This window comes from Macaca nemestrina, chromosome 6 (assembly GCF_043159975.1).
Source record: "Macaca nemestrina isolate mMacNem1 chromosome 6, mMacNem.hap1, whole genome shotgun sequence".
Taxonomy (NCBI): Eukaryota; Metazoa; Chordata; class Mammalia; order Primates; family Cercopithecidae; genus Macaca; species Macaca nemestrina.
This window is the reverse complement of record NC_092130.1, coordinates 42,036,915-42,052,033: the sequence shown is the minus strand read 5'-3', so window position 1 is coordinate 42,052,033 and position 15,119 is coordinate 42,036,915. Positions and strand designations below refer to the sequence as shown.

General features: G+C 43.9%; 1 protein-coding gene across 1 annotated transcript in view; it reads left to right on the top strand.

Moving 5' to 3' along the window:
- Positions 1-15,119, top strand: part of LOC105467079 (lysine demethylase 3B) — an 86,308-nt gene that overhangs the window by 40,401 nt on the left and 30,788 nt on the right. Inside the window, exons 9-11 of the mRNA XM_071098362.1 lie at positions 243-444; positions 5,206-5,420; positions 7,099-7,251. Of these exons, the coding sequence (XP_070954463.1) occupies positions 243-444; positions 5,206-5,420; positions 7,099-7,251 (570 nt within the window). The remainder of the gene's footprint in view (positions 1-242; positions 445-5,205; positions 5,421-7,098; positions 7,252-15,119) is intronic.

Sequence of the window (15,119 nt, the reverse complement as noted above, 5' to 3'; positions counted from 1 at the left end):
GCAAAGTTGTTTCGCCTTAGTGTGGCACTTCCCACAAGTTCTGCATGGTTCTTAGCTCCCAATGGAAGCTTCTTTGCTCTTTGCTTTCCCTTCCTTTCAAGGATGGACATAATGGGTACATGCCGAAGCAGGGAAAGAAGTAGCAACCCAGGTCAGGACAAATGTCTGTCCCCAAAAGAATCATGCTATTGGTTCCTGTTTACACCCCATGACAAACTTTTCTTCTCTTCCCCTTGCCACAGTTGGCCAGTCAGTGCTGAAAGATGTAAGCAAAGTGAAGAAGCTGAAGCAATCTGGAGAGCCCTTCCTGCAGGATGGGTCATGCATCAACGTGGCACCTCATCTGCACAAGTGTCGTGAATGCCGCCTGGAGCGGTACCGGAAGTTTAAGGAACAGGAGCAAGATGATTCCACTGTAGCCTGCCGTTTCTTTCACTTCCGGAGGTACCCAGACTCCTGTTTTCCTCATTTGCCACTTTTCACTAGTGACACATAACTTCCACTCTCTCTCTAAAAGTCTATAAACATGTTTCATCGTCTTGGTCTTTGCTTTCCTCAACTCCTTTGCTCTCAGCATCTGTGAAGAGGCTCTGGCATAGTAGTCACTTAGTTGTTTGGATTGTAAAATGACATGTGGTTTTGTCCTTGGAGAATTGAAATTGAGCAGTGTTAGCTGTAGCTCTGTGCTATTCCCTGAGTTATTCCTAACTTAGGTTGGTTCTATTTGAAACCACTATTATAAGCAGAAGGACTGCATTTCATATGATGGATCTGCCTGACTGCTTATTCCTCCTCAGTGCTAGAGTAACTTGAATCATGTTAAAAAGAAGGGGAAATAAGATTTGGAGATAATGTGAAACATCTTTGAGGTAGATATAACTGATGAAAATCTGGGAATATCATCTGCTTTTACCAAACAACATCTCTTTAGTTACTTTTCTTCTGCTTGATAAACTTAGAAGGGGAGTTTCTTCTGAGTGACCTTTCAAGAATCTTTAATTTTAAAGTAAATCTAAATGGTTTATCAATATGGTGTGGATTCACTTAGCAAATGTTTATTGAGCATTTAATGTGTGCTAACCCTTGTTCTGGCCATTGAGTATTCAGCAGTGAACAACAAAAAAATCACATTTCAGCCCTCAGAAGGTTGGGGAGGCAGACAGTAAATAAGGAAAAAGGCCAAGCATGATTACACACCTTTAATTCCAGCACTTTGGGAGGCTGAAGCAGAAGGATCACTTGAGACCAGCATGGGCAACATAGTGAGACCTTGTCTCTACAGAAAAATTTTAAAAATTAGCCGAGTGTGGTAGCACACACCTGTAATTCCAGCTACTCAGGAGGCTGAGGTGGGAGGATCACTTGAGCCCGGGAGGTCGAGGCTGCATTGAGCCTTGATTGTACCACTGCACACCAGCCTTAGAAGCAATGCAAGGCTCTCTCTAAAAGAAAAATAAAAAATAAAAAATGATATGTCAGCTGATAATAACTACGAGAAAAATAAGGAAAGAGGATTGAAGTGTGAGGAGGCTAGAGAGGCTACAGTTTTAAACAGGATGATTTGAGAAAGTGAGAGTTGAAGAACAGTCTGCAGGAGGTGAAGGAATACACCATACTGTGACAGGTATTCCAGACAGTTGCAAGCATCCCAAAGCTGGAATATTTCTGGTGTGTCCATAAAGTTAGGTTGCTAAAATAGAATAAGCAAAGAAGGAAAAGGAGTTGAGGTGAATGAGTTAATGGTGGGTCCACATTTTAAAAGGCTATTCCAAAGGCCTTGGTTTTTACTCTGATGAGAAGTCATTGGAGGCCTTGAACTGATGAGTGACACTGATTAATGTTTTAAAAGGCCACTTTGGCCACCTTCTTGAGAATAGGTTATATAGAGGCAGGGGCAGAAGCAGAGAAGTTAGGAGGCTGTTGGAATTATCCAAGTGAGAAATGATGGGGCCTGGCCCAGGGAGATAGTGATGGACATGATGAGAAGTGGTTGAAGATAGAGCAGACATAATTTTCTGATGAATTAGATGTGAAGTATGAAAGAAAGGACCTAAGGATGATTCTATGTCTGCTTCTAGGTATGTCTTTTGGCCTAAAAACAGGAAGAATGAGATTGCCATTTACTGATAAAGAGATTCTTTAGGGAAAAGCAGGTTTGGGGAGGAAAAGGGGGAGTTTTAACTTGGCCGTGTTAAATTTGAGATGCCTGTTAGATTTTCAAAGGTGAGATACTGAGAAGGCAGCTGGAGATACAACTCTAGAGTTAAGGGAAGGGGTCCTACTGAAGATATACATTTGGATATCACCAGGTATTTAAAGCTATCAATCTAAGTGAGATCAGAGGATAAAGAAGAATAGCAGTCCGGGGACCAAACTCTGGTACTCTCCGATTTTAGAGGTGAGAAAGATGGAAGCAACTAGTAAAGGAGACTGAAAAAGAACAGCTAGTGAAATAGCAGGAAAACTAGGCAGTGAGGTATCCCAGAAGACACTAAAGAAAGTGTTTCCAGGAAGGAATAATGAACTGTGTCAAATGTTGCTGACTTGGATGGGGGCGATAGCTCACGCTTGTAATCCAATCCCAGGACTTTGGGAGGCTAAGGTTGAAGGATCACTTGAGGCCAGCAGTTTGAGACCATCCTGAACAACGTAGTGAGACCCTGTCTCTACAAAAATAGTAATAATAATAATTTTTTTTTTTTTTTTTGAGATGGAGTCTTGCCCTGTTGCCCAGGCTGCAGTCTTGCCTGTTGCCCAGGCTGGCGTGGTCTTGGCTCACTGCAACCTCCGCCTCCTGGGTTCAAGCGATTCTGCTGCCTCAGTCTCCTGAGTAGCTGGGATTACATGTGCGCGCCACCACGCTCGGCTAATTTTTTGTATTTTTGGTAGAGATAGGGTTTCACCACGTTGGCCATGCTGCTCTTGAACTCCTAACCTGAGGTTATCCGCTTGCCTCAGCCTCCCAAAGTGCTGGGATTATAGGTGTGAGCCACCGTGCCCGGCACAAAACAATTTTTAATAAAAAAATTTAAATGTTGCTGACAGGTCATGTTACATATGAACTAGAAGTGACTGATTTAGCAAGGTAGAATTACCTTATCAAAATAGTTTTGGTAGATTGGTAGGGGAAGTGCCTGATTGTAGGGAAGAAAATTTGAGGGAAAGGAACCTATGGCAATGAGTATAGACAACTCTTTTTTTTTTTTTGAGATGGAGTCTCGCTCTGTCGCCCAGGCTGGAGTGCAGTGGCGCAATCTCAGCTCACTGCAAGCTCTGCCTCCTGGGTTCGCGCCATTCTCCTGCCTCAGCCGAGTAGCTGGGACTACAGGCACCCGCTACCATGCTTGGCTAATTTTTTGTATTTTTAGTAGAGATGAGATTTCACCGTGTTAGCCAGGATAGTCTCAATCTCCTGACCTCATGATCCACCCACCTCGGCCTCCCAAAGTGCTGGGATTACAGGCATGAGTCACCGCGCCTGGTCGAGTATAGACAGCTCTTCAGAGAAACTTTGCTCAAGCAGATAAATGGAGGGAGGGTATGGCTTGAGAGGATTTTTGTGGTAGAAATTGGAGTGAATTTATATGCTGGCAACAGTGATCTGATAGAGAAGAAAATAGATGATACTGAAAAGAGAGGAGAGATTTAGTGGATAAATGTCTTTGGGTTGCGGAAAAGTGATAGGATGTAGCAGGAGATACTGGCCTTTGCTGGTTCAGAGCAGCAGGAAATCATACGGAATATGTGGGCCAAGTTGCAGGTAAGTGTGGTAGTGTCATGGTGTGAGCTTGTGGAAGTTGTCTTCTGGCTCCTGTTTCCTCAGTGGAATAGAAAGCAAGGTCGTCACGGGGGAAGTAATATTGGAGGTATGAATAGAAGGAAGGTATGAAAATAGGCATCTAGGAGAGGGAGTGTACCAAGAAACTGTATCATGACTGTCAGGCAATATTAAGGACTCACCTGAGGTAGGCAGACGTGAATTTAAAGTGTTAAAAGTCCGGGCACAGTGGCTCATGCCTATAATCCGGACACTTTGGAAGGCCGAGGTGGGCGGATCGCTTAAGCCCAGGTATTTGAGATTGGCCTGGGCAACATGGCAAGACCCTGTCTCTACAAACAGTTTTAAAAAATGAAAAATTAGGCCGGGTGCAGTGGCTCACGCCTGTAATTCCAGCACTTTGGGAGGCTGAGGCAGGCGGATCACGAGGTCAGGAGATCGAGACCATCCTGGCTTAACACGGTGAAATCCCGTCTCTACTAAAAATACAAAAAATTAGCTGCACGTGGTGTCAGGCACCTGTAGTCCCAGCTACTGGGGAGGCTGAGGCGGGAGAATGGCATGAACCCCAGAGGAGGAGCTTGCAGTGAGCCGAGATCATGCCACTGCACTCCAGCCTGGGTGGCAGAGCGACACTCTGTCCCAAAAAAAAATAAATAAATAAAAAATTAGCTGGATGTGGTGGCATGTGCCTGTAATCCCAGCTACTTGGGAAGCTGAGGTGGCAGGATTGTTTGAGCCCAGGAGGTCAAGGCTGCAGTGAGCTCTGATGGCACCACTGTGCTCCAGCCTGGATGACAGAGCGCAACTTTGTCTCCAAAAAATAGTTACAAGGAAAGTGGCTCTGTGTTGGCCGGGAGTGGTGTGGTTCACGCCTGTAATCCCAGCACTTTGGAAGGCCAAGGCAGGCAGATTACTTGACGTCAGTAGTTCAAGACCAGCCTGGGCAATGTGGTGAAACCCTGTCTCTACTAAAACTACAAAAATTAGCTGAGCATGGTGGCTTGCACCTGTAGTCCCAGCTACTCAAGAGGCTGAGGCAGGAGAATTGATCGAACCCGGGAGGTGGAGGTTGCAGTGAGCCAAGATCATGCCACGGCACTCCAGCCTGGGTGACAGAGCAAGACTCTGTCTTAAAAAAAAAAACAACTGGAAAGTGGGTCTGTGTTTTTCTCTGGTCACATTCAGCAGTATGGGTGCAGGTGTAAAACAGGTAAATGGAAAAACTAAGAGCAACTCTGGGACAACTTTTTAAAGAATCTAAACCTATTAAATGTTATGTTAACAAGCTTTACTGTTAGCAGAGAATGCATACTGTTTTGGTCAACTTTGGTGAAAATTCTTAGTCTGATTCCTGTTGTCTCAGTTTAGGTGTGTGTTAGTTTGCATTGCTACTGCGATTTACCATGTATTTGATCATGTCTCAGGTTGATCTTCACTCGAAAGGGGGTACTCCGTGTGGAGGGGTTTCTAAGCCCCCAGCAAAGTGACCCTGATGCCATGAACCTGTGGATTCCCTCTTCCTCCCTAGCAGAAGGGATAGATCTAGAGACCTCAAAATACATCCTGGCCAATGTTGGGGACCAGTTCTGCCAGCTCGTAATGTCTGAGAAGGAGGCCATGATGATGGTGGAGCCGCACCGTAAGTCACCTTCTCACTTGTCTTCCAGGTGCTCCTAGTGAAAAACTTCTATTTTCTTTCACTTAAAGGGAGGATTGGGGACAGTGGCAGATGGCATTTTCTATGAATGAATTAAGACCAATAAGACTTCTCTTTGTAGCAACTTGTAGTTGAGACCTTAACTATATCCAGCAGACCTCATTCTTTCAGTCTTTGGCAATTAACAAACCAAAATCTCCTTCTCTGCTTGCCTTTCATTTTTGTAGCACAACAGCCATAACATCCATTTAAATTCCCATTTGGGTTTGCTTCATTCTGAATATTTTCAGTTAGCTTTGAACCAATTTCTATTAATAAGCTGTATGGTTTGTAAATAGATGGTGTGCTACTAGGTGCCATGTTTCATACCTAGAACGCACGTTATTCATACATTTCAAATATTTCCATGTCTGTAAGATACTATGCCCTATTTTCCAGACTAAGAAAAATTATACTGTGAAATTATATCGTAAATTTCGTTGTTTTTTTTTTTTTTTTTGAGACGGAGTCTCACTCTGTCGCCCAAGCTGGAGTGCAGTGGTGCGATCTCAGCTCACTGCAACCTCCACCTCCTGGGTTCACACCGTTCTCCTGCCTCAGCCTCCTGAGTAGCTGGGACTACAGGCACCCACCACCACGCCCAGCTAATTTTTTGTATTTTTAGTAGAGACAGGGTTTCACTGTGTTAGCCAGGATGGTCTCAATCTCCTGACCTCGTGATCCGCCTGCATCGGCCTCCCAGCGTGCTGGGATTACAGGCGTGAGCCACCATGCCTGGCCCTGTATTCTAAATTTCAAGAGAGGAAACCTCTTATTTTGAAACTCCCCCAGTTAAAAATTTTTCAATTCCAGCCAGGCACAGTGGCTCACGCCTGTAATCTCAGAACTTTGGGAGGCAGAGGCAGGCAGATCATGAGGTCAGGAGTTCGAGACTAGCCTAACCAACATGGTGAAACCCCGTCTCTACTAAAAATAAAAAATTAGCTGGGCTTGGTGGCGGGTGCCTGTAATCCCAGCTATTTGGGAGGCTGAGGCAGGAGAATCGTTTGAACCCGGGAGGCGGAGGTTGCAGTGAGCCAAGATTGTGCCATTGCACTCTAGCCTGGGCGGCAGGGCAAGACTCCATCTCAAAAAAGAAAAAAAAAATTATAAGTAAGTTTGTTCAGAAATACTAGAAATTCTTGTATTTAGTTTCTCCTACAATTTTTTTTTTTTTTTTTTTTTTTGAGACGGAGTCTCGCTGTGTCGCCCAGGGTGGAGTGCAGTGGCCGGATCTCAGCTCACTACAAGCTCCGCCTCCCGGGTTTTTACACCATTCTCCTGCCTCAGCCTCCCGAGTAGCCGGGATTACAGGCGCCCGCCACCTCGCCCGGCTAGTTTTTTGTATTTTTTAGTAGAGACGGGGTTTCACCGTGTTAGCCAGGATGGTCTCGAACTCCTGACCTCGTGATCCGCCCGTCTTGGCCTCCCAAAGTTCTGGGATTACAGGCTTGAGCCACCGCGCCCGGCCAGTTTCTCCTACAATTATAGAAACACAGACTTCATGAATCTTTGAGTTTTATTGCTGAACAAAATAACTTGAGTTGGGAATCAGTGGGTCTGGGGTCTTTTGCTATTGGTCAGGATGATCAATGCCAATTCTGTTTCGTCTTTCCACCAGAGAAAGTGGCATGGAAGCGAGCTGTGCGTGGTGTACGGGAGATGTGTGATGTGTGTGAAACAACTCTCTTCAACATCCACTGGGTTTGTCGCAAATGTGGATTTGGGGTCTGCCTTGACTGTTACCGGCTCAGGAAAAGCCGGCCACGCAGTGGTAAGTAAACATTGTCCTGTGCAGCTCGAAAGGTAACCTGGAGGTATGTCCTTGGTGTTGTGGGATTTGAAAATTGAGGCAGGAATGGGCTTATGTCTCTCTTTAGCTACTTGGCTTCATTCAACTTTGTTGTATTGTAAGATCTTAAAATGGCAAATACTTAGCCTAGGAAGGCTGAAACAGGACAAGAAAGGTTATTAATTTTCCCTTGTTTTGTTTTGTTTTTGTTTTTGTTTTAAGGCAGGTTCTCGCTCTGTCACCCAGGTTGGAATGCAGCAGCACAATCACAGCTTACTGCACCCTTGACCTCCTAGGCTCAAGAGATCTTCCTCGACCTCTCAGAGTGCTGGGAATCACAGGCATGAGCCACCGTACCTGTGTTTTTTTTAAATAACATCTTTATTGAGGTATCATTCACATACCATAAAATTCACCCCTTTTAATGTGTACAAGGCTTAGTGTGGTGGCTCATGCCTGTAATTCCAGCACTTTGAGAGGTTGAGATAGGAGGATCACTTGAGGCCGGGGGTTTGAGACCAGTCTGGGCAACACAGCAAGACCCCATCTCTACAAAATAAAATAAAATTAGCTAGCTAGACATGGTGGCACATGCTTGTAGTCATAGCTACTCAGGAGGCTGAGGCAGGAGGATCACCTCAGCTCAGAGTATGAGGTTATAGTAAGCTGTGATCATGCCACTGCATTCCAGCCTGGACAGCAGAGTGAGACCTGCCTAAAAATCAATTAATTAATAAAGTAAATCTAAAAGGTTATACAGCCATCACCATTATCTAATTCCATTTTCATCACCCCACACCCCACCTGACAACCCATACCTATTATCACTCCCCGTTCCTCCTCAGCCCTTGGCATCCACTAGTCCGCTTTTCTCTCTTTTTTTTAGACTAATGCTATTTTAACAAGTAGTCTGCTTTTTGTCTCTGTAGATTTGCCTATTCTGGACATATCATAAAAATAGAATCGGCCAGGCGCCATGGCTCACGCCTGTAATCCCAGCACTTTGGGAGACCAAGGCGGGCGGATCCCAAGGTCAGGAGTTCAAGACCAGCCTGGCCAATATGGTGAAACCCCGTCTCTACTAAAAATACAAAAATTAGCCAGGCATGGTGGTGTGTGCCTGTAATCCCAGCTACTCGAGAGGCTGAGGCAGGAGAGTCACTTGAACCCGGGAGATGGAGGTTGCAGTGAGCTGAAATCATACCGCTGTACTCCAGCCTAGGCAACAGAGCAAGACTTCATCTCAAAAAAAAAAAAAAAAATCATACACTATTATGTCTAGTGCATAGCTAAGTAACTTGCTAAACAGTTTGATTCTTCCAAGGCTTGCTTCACACTTTGTTATGCCTTCTGTGACTAGCCCTTTTCACTTAGTGTAATGTTTTAAAGTTTCATCTGTATTTTAGCACATGTGAACCATTCATCATTCCTTTGCATTGCCAAATAATACTCCTTTTTTGGATATACTACATTTTGTTTATTCACCAGTTGATGGACTTTTGGGTTGCCTCCACATTTGGCTATTATGAATAGTGCTACTGTGAACATTTGTGTACAGTTTTTTTGTGTGAATTTATGGTTGCATTTCTCTTGAGTATATATATATATGTAGGAGTGGAATTGTCTAGGGCATATGACAATTCTACTTTTAACCTTTTGAGGAACTGCCAGACTATATTTTAAAGTAGCTGCAGTATTTTACAATCCCACCAGCAATGTATGAGGGAATTTTCCACATTCTTGCCAACACTTGTCCTTTGTCTTTTTTGTTACAGCCATCACAGTGGCTGTGAAGTAGTATCTCATTGTGTCATTTTGATTTGCTTTCCCCTGGTGACTAACGATGTTGAGTATCTTTTCTTGTGCTTTTTTTTTCTTTTCTTTTTTTTTTTTTATTTGTTTTTAAGAAAGGGTCTTGCTTTGTCAGTCAGGCTGGAGTGCAGTGGCATGATCATGGCTCATTGCAGCCTCATCCTCCTGGGCCCAAGCAGTTCTCCCATCTAAGCTTCCTGCATAGCTGGGACTACAGGCATGTGCTATCATGCCTGGCTTATTTTTGTTAGTAGAGATGGAGTCTTGCTACATTGCCCAGTCTGGTCTCTAATTCCCAGGCTGAAGTGATCCTCCTGCCTTGGCCTCCCAAACTGCTGGAATTATAGGTGTGAGTCACTGTGCCCAGTCATTTGTTTATTATCTTATGAAAAATGTCTGTTCAAATTATTTGCTGCCCTTGGCTCTTGCTTTATCTTATATGCCAAAAACCCTCCTTACCCCTTGACTTTTTCAGTCTTCCCTCTTCAGAGGTACAATATAATCATTGTACAGTGGTTTAGAGCTTAGGCTACTGTGATGTGACACCTATTTCTACCTCTTATTGTACCAATAATTGTATTTTGGGCTAGTTACTTAATCCTGCAGAGCCTCAGGTTTCTTGTCTGCAAAACAAAGGTATCAGTACTTCCCTCACAGCTTTGTTGTTTTGAAAGAGATGTATGTAACGTGGTTAGAACAGGACCTGACACCCACCAGGTATTCCATAAATGTTAGCTGCTAGAGTATTCTCCTCCCGCCCATGAAAGATTAACTGCTGCAGGAATTGCCCTCCTGCCATAAACAGTGAGAAAATTAGATGAAATATATGAAACCACAGTTTTTGACATCAAACAACAGGCAACATGGGACTGTTATCTCTGAGAGAAGGGGAAAAAACAAGGTGATCCCTACAGTTGCCCTGGCTTACTGCTTAGGCACAGTTCCTAGCTATAGCAAGGGAAAGAGAACCGAAACAGAAACTGCCAACCTTACTGACTAGAGACAGAGATGACAGTCTGAGAAGAGTAAGGCAAAGTGCTGAAAATGTTGGAAGTGCACAGAGATCTACAGAGAGCCCCTTGGTTTTTTGCCTATATAATAATCTGTGCATGAATGAGATGAAACTCCACAAAGCCCAAGATGGAACCTTCAGAAAGCAGTTGACTGAATAATTCACAAAATTCATGATTTGTATTCCCACCAGCCAATGTGAAGAGTAGTGGGACTAATTTAGTCTCAGAATAAAAACTATTCTGGAGCCTCCATAACAAAGTATAAAGCAAGCCTTGGAAGAGTCAAACTGATCAGCAAGTTACTTAATTGTGCACCACACTAACACCAAATACCCTTTAATGGAATAAAGGAGCATCCTTCAAACAAAACCTGTTACCCAGAAAAATAAGTCACAAAGCCTTGCATTTAATCAGTAATTATCAAGTGTGCAAAAATACCAACTTACATGACCAGTAAGCCGAGGAGGGGTAATCAATCAATAGGAAAAAACCCCAGAATGACAGCAAAATAGAATAGAAAAGAACCAGCCTGGCACAGTGGCTCATGCCTGTAATCTCAGAACTTTGGGAGGCCCAGGCAGGTGGATAACCTGAGGTCTGGAGTTCGAGACCAGCCTGTCCAACATGGTGAAACCCTGTCTCCACGAAAAATACAAAAAATTAGCCAGGCATGGTGGCAGGTGCCTGTGATCCCAGCTACTCGGGAGGCTAAGGCAGGAGAATCACTTGAATTCGGGAGGCAGAGGTTGCAGTGAGCCAAGATCATGTCATTGTACTCCAGCCTGGGCAACAAGAGTGAAACTCTGTCTCAGGAAAAAAAAAAAAAAAAGAATAGAAAAGAACCTTAAGCCAGGTATGGGGGCTCACACCTGTAATCCCAGCACTTTGGGAGGCTGAGGCGGGAGGATCACTTACGTCCAGGAGTTCATTTCCAACCTGGGCAATATAGCAAGACCCCATCTCAACCAAAAAAAGAAGAACTTTAATGTAGCTACTATACATCTTATACATATGATTAAGGATTTAAAGAAAAACATGATGTGATGAGGAGAGAAAAAGAAGATATATAAAGGCCCAAATGAAAACTTACAGAGATGAAAAATATCTCAGATATTTACACCAGATGAGATTAACAGCAGATTAGATAATATAGAAGGAAAAAAAAAAGACTAAACTTGGCCGGGCGCGGTGGCTCAAGCCTGTAATCCCAGCACTTTGGGAGGCCGAGACGGGCGGATCACGAGGTCAGGAGATCGAGACCATCCTGGCTAACACGGTGAAACCCCGTCTCCACTAAAAAATACAAAAAACTAGCCGGGCGAAGTGGCGGGCGCCTGTAGTCCCAGCTACTCGGGAGGCTGAGGCAGGAGAATGGCGTGAACCTGGGAGGCGGAGCTTGCAGTGAGCTGAGATCCGGCCACGGCACTCCAGCCTGGGCGACAGAGCGAGACTCCGTCTCAAAAAAATAAATAAATAAATAAACTTGCGGACACGACAAAAGAAACTATCTAAAACAAAGCACAGAGAAAAATGACCTACGTTTATTAATTGAAGAATGCTTTGTAGAGCTGCAGGAAATACCAGGTGGTCTATCAAACGTACAAGTAGAGTTTCAGAAAGAAAGAGTGGGAGAGCAGAGACAGAAAAAATATTTAAATAAAACCAAAAAATTTCCAGATTTGGTGAAAATTATGTACAGACAAAATTAACAAATTCCAAACAATAGAAACATTAAGAAAACCACACCAAAGCACATTTTGTGTAGAGTAACAAAGATAAGAATGAAAGCCTGGATGGGCGCCGTGGCTCATGCCTGTAATCCCAGCACTTTGGGAGACCAAGGTGGGCGGATCACCTGAGGTCAGGAGTTGGAGACCAACCTGGCCAATATGGTGAAATCCTGTCTCTACTAAAAAATACAAAATTAGCCGGGTGTGGTGGCACATGCCTGTAGTCCCAGCTGAGGCAGGCTGAGGCAGGAGAATCGCTTGAACCTGGGAAGCGGAGGGAGGTTGAGGTGAGCCGAGGTCGTGCCATTGCACTTCATCCTGGGCAACAAGAGCAAAACTCTGTCTCAAAAAATAAAAAAAAAGAAAGACAACCAATTTGTCAGAAGTCCTGTAGGCCAGAAGACAACAGAAAACAATGGAATGAACTTTTTTGGCTTTTTTTTGTTTTTTCTTTTTTTTTTCTTGAGATGGAGTCTCACTCTCACCCAGGCTAGAATGCAGGGGCGTGATCTCGGCTCACTACAATCTCCACCTCCTGAGTTCAAGCTATTCTCCTGCCTCAGCCCCTTCAAGTAGCTGGGATTACAGGCATGTGCCACCATGCCCTGCTAATTTTTTTTTTTTTTTTTTTTTTTTTTTTTTTTTGTATTTTTAATAGAGTCAGGGTTTTGCCATGTTAATTAATCAGGCTTGTCTCAAACTCCTGATTACAGATGTGAGGCACCGTGCCCGGCCTACACATTTTTTTTTTTTTTTTTTTTTGAGACAGAGTGTTGCACTGTCGACCAGGCTGGAGTGCAGTGGTGCGATCTCGGCTCACTGCAATCTCTGCCTCCCAGGTTCAAGTGATTCTGCTGCCTCAGCCTCCCAAGTAGCTGGGATTACAGGTTACTGCCACCACGCCTGGCTAATTTTTTGTACTTTTAGTAGAGATGGGGTTTCACTATGTTAGCAGGCTAGTTTGAACTCCTGACTTCATGATCCACCCGCCTCGGACTCCCAAAGTCCTGGGATTACAGGCGTGAGCCACCATGCCCCGCCACAAATATTTTTTAAAAGTAGCCGGGCATGGTGACACATGCCTGTGGTCACAGCTACTTGGGAGGTTGAGGTGGGAGGATCACTTAAGCTGGGAGGTTGAGCCATGATCACTTCACTGCACTCTAGTGTAGGCAACAGAGTGAGACTCTGTCTTACAAAAGAAAAAAAAAACGAGTGACTATTCTGTCAGCTTTTCTTAAACCAAGAAAAACTGATAGAATGCACCACCAGCAGATCCACACGATAATAAAGTTAAAGGTAGTTATTCAGGCAGAAGAAAATGATATGGAAATCAGAACTTACACAAAGTAATGGAGAACATCCTACGTGGTATATATGAGTGAATATAAAAGATCTCTTTTTCTCATATATAATATTTTAAAAAGTTAATTGTTTAAAAGCAAAAATAGTAACAATGTATTGTGGGGTTTATACTATATGTAAAATTCAAATATATAATAGCAGCACAGAGAAAAAGGGGAAAATGGAAGTATAGTTTTGTAAGGATCTTACACTGTATATAAAGTGAATGTAAAGTGAAGATAGACTCTTAAGTTGAAGATTAATACTGAAAATCCTAAAGCAACCACTTAAAAACAAAGAAATATAGCTAATAAGTTCAAAATGGAAAACAAAATCAAATCACAAAAAATATGTAAGTAATTCAAAAGAAGGCAGGAAAAATGAAACCATAAAGAAATGGGACTGACTGGGTTCGGTGGCTCACACCTGCAATCCCAACACTTTGAGAAGTCAAGATGGGGGTTACTTGAGGCCAGGAGTTCAAGACCAGTCTGGGCAACATAGCAAGACTCCAATTTCTACAAAAAATTTAAGTATTAGCTGGGCATGGTGGCACACACCTGTGGTCCCAACTACTCAGAGGCTGATGGGAGAAGATCATTTGAGCCCAGAAGGTTGAGACTGCAGGGAGCCGTGATTGCACCACTGCATTCCAGCCTGGATGACAGAGTGCAACCCTGTCTCAAAAGTTAAGGCCAGGCGCAGTGGCTCACACCTGTAATCCCAGAACTTTGGGAGGCTGAGGCAGGTGGATCACCTGAGGTCAGGAGTTTGAGACCAGCCTGGCCAACATGGTGAAACCCTGTCTCTACTAAAAATACAAAAAAAATTAGCCAAGCATGGTGGCGGGCACCTGTAGACCTAGCTACTCAGGAGGTCTCACTTAGGCGGAGGTTACAGTGAGCTGAGGTCGCGACGTTGCACTCTAGCCTAGGCAACAAGAGTGAAACTCTGTCTCAAAAAAAATAAAAAAAAGAAAAGTTAAACAATTAACTTTTTAAAAGAGTATAAATGAGAAAAAGATATTTTATATGTACTAATCTTCTGCCTACATGATAAAAAAAGAGAATATACAGTTTACCAATGAGAGATCGCAGGCACAGTGATGTGTGCCTATACTGTCATCTACTTGAGAGTCTTAGGTGGGAAGGTCACTTGAATCCAGGAGTTTGAGACCAGCAGGGGAATATAGTGAGACCCTATCTCTTTTATAATAAAAAAAAGAATATGAGGACCACAATACAGATCCTTTAGACATTAAAAGGATAAGTAAAATGAACATTATTATGCCAATAAATTTTTTTTTTTTCAGACAGTGTCTATCTCTGTCTCCCGGGCTGGAGTGCAGTGGCACCATCTCAGCCCACTGCAACCTCCACCTTCCGGGTTCAAGCGATTCTCCTTCCCTAGCCTCCCAAGTGGCTGGGGTTACAGGTGCGTGCCACCAAACCTAGCTAACTTTTGTATTTTTAGTAGAGACCGGGTTTTGGCATGTTGGCCAGGCTGGTTTTGAACTCCTGACCTCAGGCAATCTGCCCGCCTCAGCCTGCCAAAGTGCTGGGATTACAGGTGTGAGCCACCACGCCCAGCCTATGCTTTTACAGCTTAGATATAATGGACAAATTCCATGAAAAACACAAACCATCAAAATTCCCTCGAGAACAAATAGAGAACCTAAATAACTTTACATTAAAAAATTGGTCTTTTCCCGGGCGGATCACGAGTTCAGGAGATCGAGACCATCCTGGCTAACACGTGAAACCCCGTCTCTACTAAAAAAATACAAAAATTAGCCGGGAGCGGTGGCGGGCGCCTGTAGTCCCAGCTACTCGGGAGGCTGAGGCAGGAGAATGGCGTGAACCCGGGAGGTGGAGCTTGCAGTGAGCTGAGATTCAGCCACTGCACTCCAGCCTGGGGGACAGAGCGAGACTCCGTCTCAAAAAACAAAAAA